At 40.9% G+C, this 19,779-nt stretch overlaps 1 protein-coding gene across 4 annotated transcripts in view; it reads left to right on the forward strand.

Annotated features, from left to right (window-relative positions):
• Positions 1 to 19,779, forward strand: part of LOC121293611 (myosin phosphatase Rho interacting protein) — a 415,475-nt gene that overhangs the window by 313,135 nt on the left and 82,561 nt on the right. For all 4 annotated transcript variants that reach the window (XM_041216721.1, XM_041216719.1, XM_041216723.1 and 1 more), the window contains exon 11: positions 19,673 to 19,741. In XM_041216721.1, coding sequence (XP_041072655.1) covers positions 19,673 to 19,741 — 69 coding nt within the window. The remainder of the gene's footprint in view (positions 1 to 19,672; positions 19,742 to 19,779) is intronic.

A 19,779-nucleotide genomic window follows, 5' to 3' on the forward strand; every position in this document is an offset into this window, starting at 1 on the left:
GTCACGAAATGGAACATGTTAATAATAAACACACAAAATTCATTAAATGTTTAAAAAACGGACATGAAACTTCATCCCGCCAGTGGATGAAGTTTCATGAATAATCTGCAGACCGCTGGGGCTCTTGGCCTGCCCGCCAGCCTTAAACTTGGACAGGCAGGTCTTTAATTATCTTAATGAGCCTGTCAATGGCCTCAATTGGCCATTGACAGGTCGGCACGTGGACAGCTGCTTTCGCTGTCTGCCCGCCTTCCTAAAAATTTAAAGGGACCGGGATGACGTCGGGGCTTCCTCCCGACATCATCTCGTGTCATTTTCCCCCCGGTGAGCGGGCCACGCCCCCAAATCGCCGAGAGGAAAATCCCGCCCAAAGAGACAAAAGCTGCAGAAAGATTTAAAGCAAGAACAGCTTGCAAAAGGCAAGAAGGTCTAAAAAGACAGCTGAAGGTCTGTAACTCTTTGCTATGGCCATGTGATGCATTGGTGTACTGTTGATGCTGAGTCGGTAAGAGTTAGTGTGTGGAAGAAAGCTTAAATGTATGTGGTGACCTGGGGAAGAAGAATGTCAGAATGAAAGTACAAAACCTGGAGGTGAACCCTTGCAGAAGGCATTGAGAGAAAGCATTGGTTTGGGAGAAGATTTCAAAGTGAGTTTTTAGAAAGTGGAGATTAGAAATCCTCATGTGAAAGACTGAGTTTGGTGAGACCGGCTGGCTCATGGTAGGACAAGCGTGTGGGAGAAGTTAATGAGAGGCCCATAGCATCTGATTGAGGTGGGATGTCACTTGATTTCAGAGTGTGATATGTCTGACCATAGGGTGTATATTGGTACGTGGACTGTGCACTTACTGTGGACATTAGAGTATAAGACAGCTTTTGTAACTTGTTTTATCCTTACAAATCTGTATATATCTATAAAGGTGCAGTTGTGGGTGAAGGAGTATTGTAATATAGTTCACCTTTTCTTAAATGTTTTATTCTTTCGTTAAAAGTTCACCAGCTGATTTCCGTGACACTGTTCAGTAGCTGCTCTCCACATATCTAAACAAACAAGTTAAAAGTTAGGATCTATCAAGCTGGGTTCCACTCTGGGATCAGGCTTGTCCATGGGTAACCTCAGCTGGGATCATAACAACATTCAGTATAAGTTGTTGTCTTCCCCTTATATTGGTATTCTTGCGAGTGTCCTGATGAGTGGAAAACGAAAAGCTTAGACATGTCTCTTTTTTCGGCAATACTCAAGTTCTGTACTACCAAACGACTATTTATCACAAATTTCTCAAATGTCACAGATCCTCCCCACTGGAAATCATCTACATGCACTAAGAAAATGCCTGCTAGTTTTCCTTCATCAGTTCAATAAAATATTGTTGGATCTGCTTTACACTGAAGACGACCAGCATTTAGTAGGATGGACCTAACTGAAAAATACCACATCCTGGATGCATCATTTAAAAAAAAAAAGGCTGGCACAGCAAAAGAAGACCCTGCAGGGTTTAAGAAAGAAGAATCGCCTTGAAATTGATTTTCTAGTGAGGAGCAAGTTGCTGCAGTTTTAAAGGTTTTTATGAAAAGGAAATGTCCCACAATCATGACCTTTTCAGTCAGGAGAAGTAGCTTTCCAGTTCTTTATTTTTTTAAAAATTGCTGCTGTCTGAAGATTTAAAAAAAGGAGGCACTGAGAGGGTAAAAAAAACTGCAGAGTTTGTAAAATAAATCCCTTTTTAGTTGGGACCCCAGTTTAAAAAGTTAAAAGGGAAAAGCCCACAGTTGTAAGGATCCTGTCGTACCCGAAAAACACAAAAAAACCCCAGCAGCTGCAGAGGCAGCCTGAGTTTAAAAAAAACGATTACTAAGTGAAAAAATTGTTACTGTGCGCACTGTCTGAAAAGGGCAATGACATTTAGAGCAGCAACTACAAAAAACCACCATGGATAGCAATTTAGAAGAACCAGATACATTTTGGATAAGGAAACATCTAAACCAGACCAAAGAGTTGGGAGCCTTGAAGAAGACCATTTTTAGTTTAGAGGAGACTTTACAACATTGAATAAGGAATCAGAAGAGGTACAAATTGATAAGTTTTTATTCGTCTTTGGCATTTGCTGGTGAAGTACTCTATAGCCAGCATATAGATCAATACTCGACAACATTTGGTGAGATATTAAAAGGCTTTGACAGATATTTTAAACTCCCAAGTTGTAGAGAGTGCAGACGCTAGAAAAAAGTCTAGCATACCCCCAATAATGTGCCGGAGGCAACGGAGGACCCCAGAGCGAAGGAGGCAATATTCAGGTAAACCACAAGATGGTTGCCGACCGTGTATTTAATTGAATTGACATGAGTCGAAGAGTTTAGCGCAAAAGAAAGATAAGTATGAGAAGCAGCCAAAAAGCTAAGAAAATAGTCTTTTGAAAATGCTGACAGTACCCACCATGCAACAGCAGATAGCAGTGCAGAGTGTGCAGATGGCTGTCAATGAAGGAAAGCTATCTGAAAAGAAGCAAAACGTGCAAAAAGTAGATGAGGCTGTTCTACAGGAAAATGTTTGCATCGCAGCTGGACTGGAAGATTTGAAGCGCAAAATTCAAGCCGAGTATATACCTTTGAAATTGCACGATAAACCGAAGCATTCATTGAACCAAGCAGTTCGAGATCTGAACAAATAAATTTCAGAGATGACAGAAAGGCATCAGGAGGAATTAAGGACCCTCAATTCCACAGTTGGCAAATTAAAGCAGGAGTTGGGGAAACTCAACCAGATGTATAGCCAGGCAGAAAAGGCACGCAAAGAAGTTGCGACCCTGAAATACTCCTGGAAGAATTGAAATGTAGCTGTGGAGAAACATGAGCTAAAAAGAATATTGAATATTACTCCAGAAAAAGCTGCATTGGAACTATCGATAGCAATGAAATGTTGCACTGAAGCCAAGAATGAGTTGGCATGAGATAAACAAGAAAATAAACAGTTGAAAGAACAGTTGATTGTCCTTCAAGATCAAAAGCAAAAGGAATGTATAACCATTTAGCAACATGAAGAAATGAAGACTGTCTTAAACAGCAGAATGGAAGCACAGCAGAAGAGACTCGAAGACTTTACTGTATTAGAGGAAAACTTGAAATGAAGCAAGTAAGCTTTGCAAAGAAAAGGAAAACCTGTTGAAAGACCTTCACACACTACAAGAATCCCTCAGGACAAAGTTTATTCCTTTGGAAAATTATGAAGAGAAGCAGAATGAATTTAACTTCACTCTGAACAAATTGAAGAACCAGTTGGCAGAGAAGACTCAGCAATGTTCCATATTCCAGGACAAACCTAAAACCTACATAAAATAGACTGAAGAGCCGAAGAAGCAGTTGAATAAAAATGGGGAAGCATTGAAAGGAAAGGCCGTAGAACTTCCTAAACTATGAGCGGATAATGAAGCCATGAAGAACACAATTACAGAATGGACACAATTTAAGACTTCGCTGGAGATAGTCCTGACCAACAGTGAAGTCAAAATGAAGGGTGAGGAAAAAGCTCTGCTGCAGACAGAGAAAAAGACACATAATATCAAAAAGTGTAAATCCGGCACTGAAGCACAAGGAACTAGAAGAAGAAAAAGCATGTCTCAGATGCACTGAGAACCGTTGAGCTGAATGAAAAGATTCATAAATTTGCAAAACAGTTTGAAAATAAAGCAGCAAACAGATGTTTGGCCGAAATTGTGAAACAAGTGGAAATGAATGTTCCATTTGCAAAACGTATACATCTAGCATGAAAATGGCGGACACCACAGAAAAATAAAATTCGAGGAATAAAGGGTGTGCATTCCTCCCAGAAGGAACGGGACAAACCCAGTGTCCAAATAAAGCAAATGCGTTGTTAATAAAGAGAAACACAACTCGAAGGAGCATGGAAGCATAGACATAGAAACATAGAAAATAGGAGCAGCAGTAGGTCATTTGGCCGTTAGAGCCTGTTCCACCGTTCCATATGATCATCGCCTGATCCTCTAACTCAGTGCCACACTCCTCTCTCCCCATACCCCTTGATGCCTTTATAGCCCATAAATCTATCTATTTCCTTCTTAAATATATTCAGTGACTTTGCCTCCACAGCCTCCTTTGGTAGAGAATTCCATAGGTTCACCACCCTCCTGAGTGAAGAAGTTTCTCCTCATCTCGGTCCTAAATGGCCCATCTCGTATCCTGAGATTGACCCCCTCCCCCAGCCAGAGGAAACATCATCCCTGCATCCAGTCTGTCGATCCCTGTTGGAATTTTATGTTTCAATGCATTCTCCTTTCTTCTAAACCCCAGGGAATACAGGCCTAATTGGCCAATTCCCTCCTCATACAACAACCCTGCCATTCCAGGAATCAGCCTGGTGTACCTTTGCTGCACCCCCTCTAAGGCAAGTATATCCTTCCTTTAGGTAAGGAGACCAAAACTGCACATACTACTCCAGATGTGGTCTCACCAAGGCCATGTACAGTTGCAGTAAGACATCCTTGCTCCTGTACTCAAGTCCTCTCGCAATGAAGGCCATCATACCGTTTGCTGCCTTAACCGCTTGCTGCACCTGCATGCTTGCTTTCAGTAATTAATATACAAAGACACCACAGTCCCATTGTACGTCAACATTTCCCAATCTATCACCATTTAAATAATTATTCTGTTTTTCCTACCAAAATGGATGGCTTCAGACTTACCAACACTATACTGCATCTGACATGTATTTGCCCACTCACTCAACCTCTCTCTTAACACCCTCACTGCTCACATTCCCACCACCCTCCTCATTGCTCACATTCCCACCAAGTTTCGTGTTGTCAGCAAACTTGGAAATATTACATTTGGTCCCTCATCCAAATCATTGATATATATTGTGAATTGCTGGGGCCCAAGCACTAATCCCTGCAGTTACCCCACTAGTCACCATCAATTGGACATAACCAGTACCATTCATCCAAATGTGACAGACTGAGATGTGGAAGAAGCCTCAAGTCTGTCTGAATTTATAAAGTCAGAGTTGAGACGGGGGAGAAGGGATAGCAAGTAAAGATTGTATCGTAAATAGTTATACTCTGTTGGAAAGGAGGAACATTTTCTTCTGAGAAGAAAGGGGGCTGTTGAATGTGCCTGCATGCCATTGTGAGGTAATGGTGCTCAGCGGAGCAAGGGTTAACATGTGACTGGAGAATAGCACCACCCACTGTATGATGTAAAGAGTCACATGGTTTAGATTCAGAACATTCTCAAAGCAGTTGGTAGCAGCACCATGCATTCCATTAACTGGGATCTGTACATAGTTAAAGATTAACAATAAATGTTTCATGTTTAAACATACAAGTCTGACGATCGCATCATTGAGACATTAAATGAACCCATTACACAACATACTCTAACTTCCTGGTCGCCCAATTGTTCCTCAAACCCCTAAGCTCCCCAAGTCTTGCCTTAGCTTTATATGTACCATCGGGAAGTACTTTCTCTGTACACATCCATCTATGGGACAATGCTGGCTGTCCTTTTTCTGGCACCTCTGTATAAATACTAAACTCTTTCCAACTGTCTTCTTTTTGTTTTACCTCCTTCACCAATTTACCATCTAACTTGTTAGCTGCCACTGGATCTTCTCTATCGTAGGGGATCCTACTTCCTGTGTTGCTCATCGTTATTGTTTGGTCCTTACTTTATTAAACTATGTCCCCTACTAGACTTCCTGTCTCCATCTGGGCTACTATTACTTCTTGCGACTTGACCTCCTTTCACCAGTTCTTGAGTTCTTGATCTTTTCCTTGGGCTATGATCACCAGTAGGTCCATTGTCTGAACTTACACTAGATTTCCTGGCTTTCCTCATATTTGCTTCCTTCTGCCAATCCATAGATCTGATATCCTGCCCCTTGTACGTTCAGTCAGTTTTTGTATTTCCCTGTGGCCTTTCCTGCCTTCCCTTCTATGGTGGCTTCCCTCTGCTCACTAGCCCCTCCTGGCATATATGCCACCCTCGTTCCAACTTTCGGTAGTTTTTCATAAATGGCTCTATCCTGACCTATCACTTCGTGTCCTCTTAGTTAGCCCATTATCTGTCACAACCTGCTGTTCATGCAGGTCTGGCATATGTGTGCGAAGTGCATGGTGTATCTTCAGTTTCCATTTTCTGTTCAGGTTCCGACAGTGCAATCTGTGCCAGTAAGCTGCATGGAATGTACTGTAATATTTGCAAGGCTATTGTTTTGTCATCAGTGCTCATAACTTTTCCTGGGCGCCTCCATTCTTTCTGTCCTCTTTTATGACATGCCATGACCCCAGGATTAAAATTAATTTCTGACAGCCTGATTTGGTACCCCATAGTTCTTCCGTTTTTTTTTCCTGAAACCTCTGCTCTAATAAAAGCTGTTCTCCCCCCCACCCCCCCCGCCCCACCCCCCCATGCTTGGCATGCAAATGGCTGTAAAAAAAAAAAAATTGAACTAATGGTAGTTCCCTCCAAAGGTGGAGGATGATCTTATTGAAGGTATCTTCAATCGGATTCCTGCCATAAACAAATTGATAGGGGCTGTGGCCTTCAACCATCTGGAGTGTGCGTTTCTTTTTGCTTGTACTGCCTATGCTATAGTTGTCAACTATAGTTTACAACTTAGTTGGTCAGCTAAAATTTTTCGGAGCGTTTCACCAATCCCAAAGTGATTTCTCTCGCATATCCCATTGCTAAATGGACTTTTTGCTGCTGTGTGCATTGCTACAATATTCAAATTTTCACACATACTGCTGAGTTCATCATTGGCAAATTCTCCTCCTGTATTCATAAAGAATTTAGCTGGTGCTCCCGGCCCTGTTCCAATTAATCTTCCATTATTTTATCAATAATTACTTTGTTGTCTTTATTAAAAATTGCTGTTGACAAACTAGATCTAGTTGCTACATCTACAAAATGCATGAGGAAAGTATTTTTCTCCTTATCCTATACTTTGTGGTCCATCGCTACGGTTTAATTAAAGTGTCTAGCCAGTGGAAGACTTATTGCTACTTGCGATTGCATTCTCCTGTTTTTTTTTACAAATATCACATTTTTCACTAATATCCTCAGCATGTTTAGTGTATTCCTCATCCAGTGCCCCTGCACCCTTTACTAGCAGCTTGAACCTATGGCCAGAGGGATGTGCAAATTGTTGATGTAGTTTGGTAATAGTTTGCTGTTTCGCCTTTAAATCCCTATCCCCAGCTGCCATTAATACCTCTTTATCATTCTGTCTGGAGATGATAGGCCTTAAAGGAATACAATAATGTCCCAACTGTATAAATTGCAAATCTACAGACCTCCCAAAATCATCAAAAGCTTTATTATGCTGCATGTCCAACTTCATTTGGGTCTTTTTCATTGAAGCCTTACTTAATAGGAAAGGTATTTCACTCAATACCACATCAGATCTAACATTCATATTTTTAAATAAGGTGAGTTTGTTTGAATGTCAAAGGGAGTCAGAGGTGATGAGAAACATGTTTGCATCGTGCAGGAATTCCATAGATAAATAGAGGGGGGGGTGTTATATTTTATTAATCCGAAAGCAAAGACCAGATGAAAACATGAAAGATTTTATATTTGGAAGGGTTTGAGTTTCAAAGAGGTACTGAGAGCAATGGAACCTGAGATGAAAGGAAAAAAAAGTATTTTTAGAGCTACTGTGGAGAGCTTTCTTTTATTCCTTCACAGGATGTGGGCTTTGCTGGCTGGGCCAGCATTTATCCCAGTTCCCTTGAGAAGGTGGTAGTGAGCTGCCTTCTTGAACCACTGCAGTCCCCAGGTGTAGGTACATCCACTGTGCTGTTAGAAAGGGAGTTCCAGGATTTTGACCCAGCTTAGGGGCTGTTGTGCTATAGCTGTTTGAGCTGTTGAGGTAGCAGTTGGAGCTGATGTGGGAGCTGTGAGCTCCAGGCTGGGAGGAGATGCTGTTTGAACCAGCCACCCAATTAAGCCAGAAAAGTCTTGGGCTGCAACAAGCAGTTTGATTCTGAAGTTTGGATTCTACAGCAGAGTGGTAAAGAGTTGAGGGGTCATGTGGTATACCTCTATTAAAGCTACAGCAGTTTGCATTGGGGTAATGGGGGAATTTCTTATAGTTAAACATCCAAAAGAGAGTATTGCCTGGAAGGTGTTTACTTGTGCGTCTGATCAAGTGGAGAGTCTTTTTGGGGGGGTATGTTTGTAAGACTAACCTTAATTGCACAACTGTAATCCTGTGTGCTTAAGTTTTTTATTCTTATAAATAAAAATTTTACTTTAATTTTTTAAAACCCCGCAAGTATTACTGGACCTTTTACTGCTGAGATCAGAATGCCGTCTTCTCGATTTCAGAATACAAAAAAGGAGAGTATGGCCCATAAGCCAATTGGTTTGCGCAGCTGTTAACACCAGTTGTGTTACAACAGTCCTCCTTGCCTTCCTGTGTCATGTTGTCTCAAAAGCTCTGTCTTTCATTTTTGGGCAATTCCATGCATAATGATACTTAGAGTCATATTTGAAGCACCTGTTGACCATCCCTTGGTTATTTCTGGGGTTCATCCTCCTTCCATAATTCCCAACTCTCGCTGCCTGTTATAGCTCCAGAGGGGCTGCTGTTCTCATACTTTTTGTTTGTAATTCTTCTTTTGTATAGACGTTTGGGGACTGCATTCAGACAGTCTCGAAATGCTGCGAACATTGTATCCACCTGGTGTCACTGCTGAAGAGCCCATTTGCACCATAAAAGCGGCTGGAAATGAAAGCTTTCCCAGAATTTTTTTTTAAAGCATCAGACACTTTATCTATAAGTGTTTCTTTCTCTTTGAATCTAACTCCGGTTAAAATCAAGAGCCTATCCATGTTTGATATCCTCAGTAATTTAAAGGCAAAACACCATCTGTGGAGAGAGTAATAGGGTTAATGTTTAGAGTCCATATGGCTTCAGAGCTCTGAAGACGAGTCATATGGGCTCAAAACATTAACTCTGTTTCCCTGTCCACAGATGATGCCAGACCTGCTCAGTTTTTCCAGCATTTTCTGTTTTTATTTCCAATTTCCAGCTTCTCAGTATTTTGCTTTGACTTTGATTTAAAGGCAAGTACTGATTTAGAAATTTCTAAGTGAAATCGCTGCAATCTCGTACCTAGTCAGTTAAACTCCATGATGTATTCCTCTGTGGAGGAATCATCCGTTTTTCTAACTTCACCGAAGTCTGACCAAGCCTCATAGGCATTCGATAAGTTACTTTTCATATAAATTTTACCCATGTATTTAAAGAGCATGTCCAAACCTCCATCATTGTTCTGTTCCTGAGTGTTTAGTTCTGAACACTTTGCAGCGGGTCTTGCTCCTGGCAAGAAGCGGAAGTGCCAGAGCAATGCCTTGTTTTCTTTTCAGTAGAGATGTAACCCATGCCTCAACTTTATTTTTTCATTGATCATAAGGTTCCATTTCACAAAACAGTGGTGGAAAATCATATCTTGCCACCTTATACCTGGTTTCAGTCATCTTTCTTCTTTATCCATTCATGGGATGCAGACGGTGCTAGCTAGGCCAGCATTTATTGCCCATCCCTTATTGCCTTTGAGAAGGTGATGGTGAGCTGCCTCCTTGAAACACTACAGTCCATGTTGTGTAGGGATGCCCGCAGTATTGTTAGGATGGGAGTTCCAGGATTTTGACCCAGTGACAGTGAAGGAACGGCGATATATTTCCAAGTCAGGATGGTGAGTGGCTTGGAGGGGAACTTCCAGGTGGTGGTGGTCCCTGGTGTCTGATGCCCTTGTCCTTCTAGCTTTCCCTGGGTAATTATTCTGCAAAGTGAGCCAGAACTATCCCAAGTCTCAGACGTTAAATTAGTGTTTCGGAGGGTTCCAGATGAAGGATAATTGCTCAAAAAAAGTTGGGTAATTCCTGCATAGTCCTTGCATGTGTCAGCAACTATTAGGTTCTGTTGATGGATGTTAAATACTCAGTTGGTGGTCCTTCTAGATGGTAGTGGTCATGGGTTTGGAGCCTCGGTGAGCTCTTGCAGTGCATCTTGTAGATTGTACACATTGCTACCACTGTACGTTAGTGGTGGAGGGAGCGAACGTTTGTGGATGGGATGCCAATCAAGTGGGTCTGCTTTGTCCTAGATGGTGTTGAGTTTCTTGAGTGTTGTTGAAGCTGCACACATCCAGGTAAATGGAGAGTATTCCATCACACTCCTGACTTGTGTTTTGTAGTTGGTGGACAGGCTTTGAGGAGTCAGGAGGTGAGTTCTTGCCACAGGATTCCTAGACTCCGACTGCTCTCATAGTTACAGCATTTATATGGCTAGATCAATTCAGTTTCTGGTCAATGGATGTTGATAGTGTGGGATTCAGTGATGATAATACCATTGAATGTCAGGGGGCGATGGTTAGGTTCTCTCTTGTTGGAGATGGCCATTGCCTGGCACTTGTGTGGCACAAATGTTACTTGCCACATCTGATTATAATTAACGAATCAATACCCAACACCTGTTAACCTTAATACCTTAAGCAACTGAGCATTTAACATCCATCAACAGAACCTAATCATTGCTGACACATGCTAGGACTATACGGGAATTACCCAGCTTTTGTTGGGCAATTATCCTTTGTCTGGAACCCTCTGAAACACTAATTTAAAGACTTGGGATGGCTCTGGCTCACTTAGCAGAATAATTACCCTGGGAAAACTGGAAGGCTTAAAACCAGTTCCAACTCCTGGGTAGCTATACTACTGACCCCTGACCCCACGACAATCGACAATGATTGCCAATCCATGGAAGATTCAGCCCCCAGTGTAAGCACAATGCTAGAGCAATTTTGTCTTAAAAAGAATGAATGAGGGAGATAGTGGTTGTTGCTGTGCTGCAGTTCATGGCTGCATATTTAACCAGCGTTTGGCACTATTAAATGCTAGAGGGTTAAAGCTTTTATTGCATCATATTTAAAAGTGAGGATATATTACGACTTTTAACTCGCCTGTTACTGTGCAGTTGATTTTTACCAATCATCTACCAGTAAAGATTGAATTGAACTGCAAAACCACTCATGAAAAATTGTATTAAGTCACAAGGATTAGATGAAGATGGAACATTTTAGATGACATATATATAAATCAAGGCAAGTGGAATCACTGGCGTGTTCCTTCCTTCCATTTTACCCAAGTAAGAGTACGTAACTATAATCTTTGTACTTCCAGTGCCGATCCAATATCAGTAAACATATATGGAAGGAGTGTGCTTCTAGTAGAAAATGCTGGAAATACACAGCAAGTTGATCAGACCTAAGAGTGGTATGGTAACTTTTTTGGTTGGACATATCAATGAACTTTGCACTTTAAAAGTTTGGGTTTTATTGACCGATTATCATTGTCTTTACAGATGTTGAACCTGATAAACTGAAGTAACTCATGTTAGATGTTTGCTACCTTACCAGCATAAGTGGGCCTGTATGTTTTGAGCTGATTTGTACTCTAACATTAACCAATCAGCAATCAATATCTGTGACACCAGTAAATGAGCCAGTGTGTTGACCCAGCAAATGAAAAATACCCAAATAAAAATGCAGTAAAAATGTTACTAATTTTTAAATATTGTTTTTGTAGAAACTTTGTTTTAAAATCTTGGATATTGACAGGTGTGTAAATAAGAACATGAAATGTTTGAGTATTTAGAGTTCAATTAAATGTTCGCATCCAAAACTGCAAGTTTTCAATTAACAAAAGTAAAGATCATAATATTTAAATAGTTACTTTTTTCTTAGTTTCTAAAATACTGCGACTTATTCTATATATTAGAAGAGGCACCAAAGTGGTAGTATATGATCATTCAATAAGTTTGAAGTACTGTGGAATTTTCACCATATCTTTATAAATTGGCATTGTTTTATCATTTTCTTTAAGATTATGATTAGGGGCTGCTAGCCTCAAAATCAGTCATTTTGGTTCAAAAAAATACTGCAGATGCTGGAAATCTGAAATAAAAACAGAAAATGCTGGAAAAACTCAGCAGGTCTGATAGCATCTGTGGAGAGGGAAACAGAGTTAGTATTTCAGGCCCATGACCTTTCATCAAAACTGGTTGAGCTGTCAATCAGAGAAGTCAGTCATCTGTTGAGCCATATGACTATCTGTTTAGCCTCCTTCAAAGGCTTCAGTGTATTCAGCTCTTGAGCCTTTGTTTACACAGTTATGATGGAATCCTATTATGAATGCTTGATTGAGCACCAAACCTCCCTAATGGGTCCAGCTCTGTGGGGGTTTACATAGCTGTGAGGGGGACTGTGTGCTCTGATTGACAGTTTTATAAACTGCTGAGAGGAGTATGTGTCTTTGAAGTGATTTTTGAATGATTATTTGTTTATTTTAACAGCTTTATGAGCATTTAATAAAACAATCCTTTTCAAGGGGAGTTTGAATGGATACTCGTTTATTCTGACAGTTTCATGAGCATTTCAAAGACTTCCCAGTGCCATTATCGGGCTCATTAGTTCTGCCTATAGTGAATACCGGAAGAGTGCTTCAAAGGCTTAGCTGATCACTGGACTTCAAATCAATGGAAATGTGAGAGCATATGTCCAGATTACACAATATAGTCAGATTCTCAATACTGTTCAATGCAGAAGAGGATTTTTTCCACTGGATAAAGCACTCTGATGGATGTAATTCTTATACATTGCTGGTCAATTTAATGGTCATTTGCTTTTTAAGGACAGGGTCCTATGATCAATCACTGGATCAAAATCATATTTAACTTATTATACAGTATCTAAATATCATAGCTAAGGTTGGCAAGAACTTTAAATTTACCTATCAAAAGGTTCCCAACTCCACAACACTCTTCCCCCAAGGTTCATGACGACTCTGAGGTGCCATGGACTATTTCTCCTAATAAAATGGACCCATGGAAATAGTGGGAGATCCAAATGCCCAGCCATGCAATGGAGTCAGGGTGGAAAATGCTGAGTGTGGGCTTGCTGCACGCACCATTATCACAGGGCCATAAAAATCCAACACTACAAGAATAGGGGCAGAAGTCCCAGAATCGTGTTCCACCCATCATTTTAAAATCCCTATTGCCTGTATTGCAATACAGACGGAGACATGAAAATCCAGGCCTGACTTACTTTTTCATGTGGGATATGAAAAATTCCATGGCACTATTTGGGAGAAGAATTGGAAATTATCCCTGTGTCCTGGCCATCATTCATCCTTCAGTCAATACCACCATAAACAGATTATCTGGGCATTTATTTCATTGATGTTTGTGGGACCTAGCTGTGCACACATTGGTTGCGATGTTGTCTGCAGAACAGTTGTGACTACATTCAAAAGTAAATCATTAGCAATGAAGGGTGTCCGGGCATTTTTTTATTTCATGAGATATGAGTGTTGCTGGTAAGGCCAGGACCTGTTGTCAATCCTTAATTGCCCTTGGGTTGCCTACTTGAACTGCTGCAACATCTGTTAGGAAGGGTATTCTAGGTTTTTGACACGGTTACTGTGAAGAAACTGTGATATTGTTCTAACTCAGACTACTGTGTGACCTGGAGAGAAACTTGCAGATTGTGGTGTTCCCATGCATCTGCTACGTTTGTCCCTCCAATTGCTGGAGGTTGTGGCTTTGGAAGGTGCTGTTGAAGGATCCTTGGCGCGATGCTGCAATGCATCTTTTATATTGTACAGACTGCTGCCACTGTGTACTGGTCTGGTAATGGAGTGAGTGAATGTTTCAGGTGGTGGATAGAGTGTGGATTAAGCAGGCTGCCTTCTCCTGGGGATGTGTAAGATGTGGCGATGTATAAATGTAAGACCTTTCTATTGTCTGAGATGGTTTCTAAATTCTATTTGGGAAAAGAGAGACAATTGAACCTTGTTCTCCCACAAAAATCAGCAAGAATGCATTTTTGCACTACTGGGGTAGTATGCTTTTGTACAAATGGATCAAAGCATATTAGGGAAGGAAGGTGGCAAAAACTTCACATTGGTTTATACCTAAGCAGAAAACAGTTAGCTGGTGTGGATTCAGCTCTATCACACATTGTCAAGGGCAGTACTTTGCGGTGAGACAAAAGTTTAGCCATCAAAAAAATGAGTTCCAGCCTGAACTATAAACAAAGGACCTTTTGTAAGCATTCACCTTTGTAGCAACCTTCACAGAGTGCTACTCTGTGCTTTTTGGCAGCAACTTGTTTGGTAGCATACAACAGCGCATCTTGGCCATTCCTCAATTCTGATCCATACTGGTCCCAATTCCTCCTTGGGGTGTCCTGCAATAAAGTAGCTTGCTACATATAGAGAAACTAAATGAAAAGGAAGTATGACTGTTTACAGAGATGTAATAGTCTTCAGACAGAGTTCAGCACCATACCAGTTATTAATCCATCTCCACTCATACTTTGAATGTATAATCTTTCAATGGACTGCCTCTTTTGAAAGAATGTAATGGTAGAAAAGTAGTGTTGTGATACTTCAGGCAGGCATAAGGCAGCAGAAGATAAGGCAATACATGGCTTAAAGCTGTTTTCCCTCTTTTTTTTACCCTTTGTCCTCTATGCAGTTCCTCTGACAAAAGAAATTCTGTAACTCATTGTGTGAAGAATTTTGTTACAGTTACGTTCTGGCACAGCATCTTGAAGCTTCAACTCACTGCCATTGTTCTACCCCTCCCTTTCCCAAACTCAGTACCAAACTGAGGCACTTTTAAAGGTACACCCCTAAAAATCAGCCTGGTGTGTTTAGAGTTACTATTTGAGTATGCTACTAGGTGCCCTAGCACTAAGAACAAATCCCTTTGACAAATAAGGACTATAGCAGTTCTGATGACTAATTTAACTTTAATTGAATTACTGAAGTTAAGACCACTGATATGTTCAGATAACATCCTTGTAATTAATTTCGGCAAGATTTTTCAGATGGCGGATTTGGTAGGGATTTCATCCCCCTGACTAATGGCAGACCCACAGCCATTTAAAGCTCTAAGGAGCATTAATTGATCGAAGGTGGGACTTATCCACCTCACTTGTGTGGAAGACCCACTTCAGAGACTGCCAGCCACACTTGTGTCCCAGCACACCAGCAGTAGCTGGGACTAAAATCATCCCCGGATTCTAAGTCCAAGAGTCCAGGACCAGGCAAGTGCAGGGCTTTTCATGGCCCCCAATCCTCAAAGATGGGGGAGTCCAGCACGTTAGTGCAAAAAAAAGACTGAAGCACTTGCTACAATCTTCAGCCAGAAGTGCTGAGTGGGTGATCCACCTCTGCCTCCTCTGGAGGTCCCCTGTGTCACAGATGTCAGTCTTCAGCCACATGATATCAAGAAATGGCTGAAGGCACTGGATACCACAAAGGCTTGACAATATTCTGGCAATAGTACTGAAGACTTGTGCTCCAGAACTTGCCGCACCCCTAGCCAAGCTGTCCCAGTACAGCTATGACACTGGCATCTACCTGGCTATGTGAAAAATTGCCCAAGTCTGTCCTGTACACAAAAAGGACAAATCTAACCCAGCCAATTACCGGCCCATCAGCCTACCCTCAATCATCAGGAAAGTAATGGAAGGGGTCATCAACGGCGCTATCAAGTGGCACTTGCTTAGCAACAACCTGCCCAGTTGATGCCCAGTTTGGGTCTGCCAGGACCAGTCAGCTCCTGACCTCATTACAGCCTTGGTTCAAAAGAGCTGAACTCCCAAGGTGAGGTGACAATGACTGCCCTTGACATCAAGGCAGCGTTTGACTGAGTGAGGCATCAAGGAGCCCTAGCAAAACTGGAGTCAATGGGAATCGGGAGGAAAACTCTGTACTGGTTGAAGTCAAACCGAGCACAAAGGAAGATGGTTGTGTTGTTGGAGGTCAGCCATCTCAGCTGCAGGACATCACTACAGGAGTTCCTCAGGGTAGTGTCCTGGGCCCAACCATCTTCAGCTGCTTTATCAATGACCTTCCCTCTATCATAAGGTCAGAAGTGGGGATGTTCACTGGTGATTGCACAATGTTCAGCACCATTCATGACTCCTCAGATACTGAAGCAGTCCATGTCCAAATGCAGCAAGACTTGGGCTGACAAGTGGCAAGTAACATTTGCGCCGCACAAGTCTCCAACAAGAGAGAATCCAACCACCACCACTTGATGTTCAATGGCATTACCATCACTGAATCCCCCACTATCAACATCCTTGGAGTTACCGTTGACCAGAAACTGAATTGGACTAACAGTATCAATACTGTGGCTACAAGAGCAGGTCAGAGGCTAGGAAACCTGCGATGAGTAACTCACCTCCTGATTCCCCAAAGCCTGTCCACCATCTACAAGGCACAAGTCAGGAGTATGATGGAATACTCCCGACTTGCCTGGATGAGTGCAGCTCCCACAACACTCAAGCAGCTTGTCATCACTCAGGAAGGTGCCACCTTCCTGCCTGAAGTCTGAACAGGATGTCTTGCTGAGCTCCCCTGCCCTCTGTGGACAGGGCAGCACTTGTAAATCTTGTGAGGTGAAAGCGTCATGCTCATTTTCAGGCACTCAGCTTGCAGCAGGAATTGAAGGTTTTTTATGGGTCAGCAGAAATAATCCCCAAACTGAGCAGCAAAGCAAATGAACTGCTTGTAGCCTGCTCACGGTAATTCCAGTTGATTGTCTCGTTATTCCTTTCTCTCCATTCAGGAATTTTGTGTAATGGAGCTAATATTAGGAATTCATCATGTACATAACGGGAATAAAGTTGTATCATGTATTAATAGGATATTTATATAAATAATCCTAATTGATTAATTGTTTTAATGGAAATGGTATTTAACAGGTATTAAAGGAATTGCATGCTTTCAATAGATATCTTTGTACATTGGTCTTAGACAGAAGATTAATTCTAGATTACAGTTGGAGGCCAGACACTATTTAGTGGAATGTAGTGTCTGAAGTAGGACATAGCAGTAGTTTAAAGTTTAATTTTTATTTTGAAGACTTTAAAAGTAGTTTATGGTTAGTCCAGAAATGATATTTCATTTGAAACATTTGGCTGTTATTGAAAAATACAAGTTCTCCACTTGCAAAGTCTTTCATCAAAACCTATTGATAATATTTAAATCAGCAGTTCAGGAGGTAGAAAAAGTGAAAACAAAATGAACTGCAAGGACGCAGTGACTGAAATACTCCAATCACCCATCAAAAGATGATCAGTTAATGCTACCCCTAAGGTTAATTACACAGGCCACCTGTGTGACTCTTCAGACTGAAGCAAAACTGGAACCAAGCGTCATTCCTGACCTTTTCTCAGGTCTCTAAGCAGACTGATGCTTTGATGAATATTTAATATACTAAGACCTAGTGGAGCTAGGTTAAAAAACATATTCATTTGCAAAATGATGAATGGAAAATCATGGCATTTTCCAACGGTTTAACAAATAAGCTACTTGCTGAAATATTAATACCTTCATTAGGGTGCTAGGAAGAGGTGCTGCCCTAACATTAAAATGAAGTATTTAATGGCCCCTTACATTTGAGTAGGGAGGGAAGACTTGGGCATCATTTCACTGACATCAAACACAGGCAACATGTTGGTTCAATAAATTCCATTATGCCTTATTTACAACCATCTCTTCTGAGCTGTCAGATGAGCAAACTTCTAGTTTGGATCCTTGATTTATGTTGTCCTATTGTAAGTAAGATCATCATGTGGTGCTGCAATGGATTTCAGTATCCAAGGGTTGGGGAGAGGAAAACACAACTTTGTTTCCTGGTCTTGATTGCTATTGTCTTTGGAACTATGCCTGTGTGGGCACTAGGTGAAAGACCGAACTAGCCAATCTAAGATGGGGCCCACTTCAGTTAAAAACCTAACCTTGCCAGTTTTTTTAGTGATGAGATGTGTACACATTTAAAATTACGGCATCCTTTAAAATACACTAATCAGTTCCTTGTATGGTTAAGTTTCCAAGTCAACTAATAATATCATAGTATCATGTATTTCCCTCATTTAATGTTTATTGTTGCCCTTGTATTCATATTATATTCGTAAACTATGGATATAAATATTCATGAATATTATGAATTAGGTGTTGAAACATAGACTCACTGACAATCTACTCAAATAAATGATAATTATATATTCTAAGCATGTATCTGCAATAGTCAATATTATGACCCTGCAACATTGAACAAAATAATGAAATGGATATATTGGGAAAATGACAATAATTAAAATATTTTGACCTTTTCAAAACTAAAAATATAGTAGTAGTTGTACAAATGGCTTCATGTCTCTGGAATAGGAAAGGGAAAAATCATTGGACTGCTGCTCTTAACTGCATGCTGCTATGTGAGGATTGGATCATGCTCAACTGTGTAAACTGGCACAACTAGACTTCTTGCATTCTTCTGCCTATCCTGTAGCTGAATGGCTGCTTGGCCTCCTCTGCTTTGGAAACTGCAATGGTTGCGGAGCCATATCTCAAAATAAATTGATACCATGATGATTTTATGATAAAGTTTGCTTCCAAATGAAGCAATATGATAAGTATTGCTGAAAAAATAGACTTTTTTTGTTGAAGCTTTTTGTCTTGTACCCATCAGGACAATTCACAAGAAAAAGCCAATGTCAAGGGGAACAACAAACTTATACTGTACTGTTTTTTATACTGAATTCACCAGTTAATGGTGGCTGATGGTTAACTACTAAGCATTGTTTGAGATTTAAAGCAGGCAGCTTGACTAATTGGTTAAGATATTGCCCTGGGGAATGAACCAGCAAATGGCTGTCGCTTATTTTGAAACAGGCGCAATGTGTGTACGTGTTATTTCTGCCTGCAAAGAACAAGGCCCTATGTATTAATAGAACATTAGAACAGAAAGAACATGTACACACATTGCACCTGTTTGCTAAACAAAATACCTGGTTTAAATTTCAAACAATGCTTGGCAGTTAACAGTCAGTCATCAGCAAGTGATGCATTCTCCATGGCAATGCCTCTACTAATCAGAGTCCACTTGCCAATCAGCACTCTCTGCTCACACAATAGGTTAGCCCCATTTGATTACTGACACATTGAGTTCCCTGGCTTGAGCTGAACCATCCAGGAAAGGCGAGAACAACTTGAATTTATAGAAGCATTGAATGAAGAACAGAAGTTGTATGTCAGCTGAATAGCTGATGTCATGGGCTAGGAGGACTCCAGCTTTCCCAGTTTGTGCTGAAATAAAGATCTTAGCTGCAGGAGTAGAGGTGCTGCAATTGACCTCCTTTACCCTAGGTTAAGGAGAGAAAAGTTCCCATTCCTGAACTATCAAGTGATCATTGCTATTTGTGCTCAGTTGTGGGTCCCTTTCCCAAAGTTAAGTAACCTACCAACGCTCAGGCTTGAACATGAATGATTGGGGCAAAGTTCTGGAGGTAACAGGCATCTATGTAATCCTGTTCCAGCAGGAAGAGAAGCTGGGGGGAGAAATATTAAACAAGTTAGTTGAATGTGCTCTGCATTTTGCAAACCCTTTTACTAACACATTGGTACGTAATTGCACAGCTAGTTTTCTGGACTTTAATTGCATGTTAATAAAATCGATCTGTGTTTAGAGTTGCCTGGAATGTTAAATATTATTTGCAATTAATCAGGAAACGAACACTGTCTGCAAATATTTTAATACATGTTATTTATTCTTTTTTATGCTTTTCAGTGGAAGAAATATTGGTTTGTACTGACTGACCATAGCCTGCGTTACTACAAGGACTCAATTGCTGAGGATGTAAGTAGTATGGTTGGAAATTATTCAGAAACCAGTGA

Source organism: Carcharodon carcharias, chromosome 22 (genome assembly GCF_017639515.1).
Source record: "Carcharodon carcharias isolate sCarCar2 chromosome 22, sCarCar2.pri, whole genome shotgun sequence".
Taxonomy (NCBI): Eukaryota; Metazoa; Chordata; class Chondrichthyes; order Lamniformes; family Lamnidae; genus Carcharodon; species Carcharodon carcharias.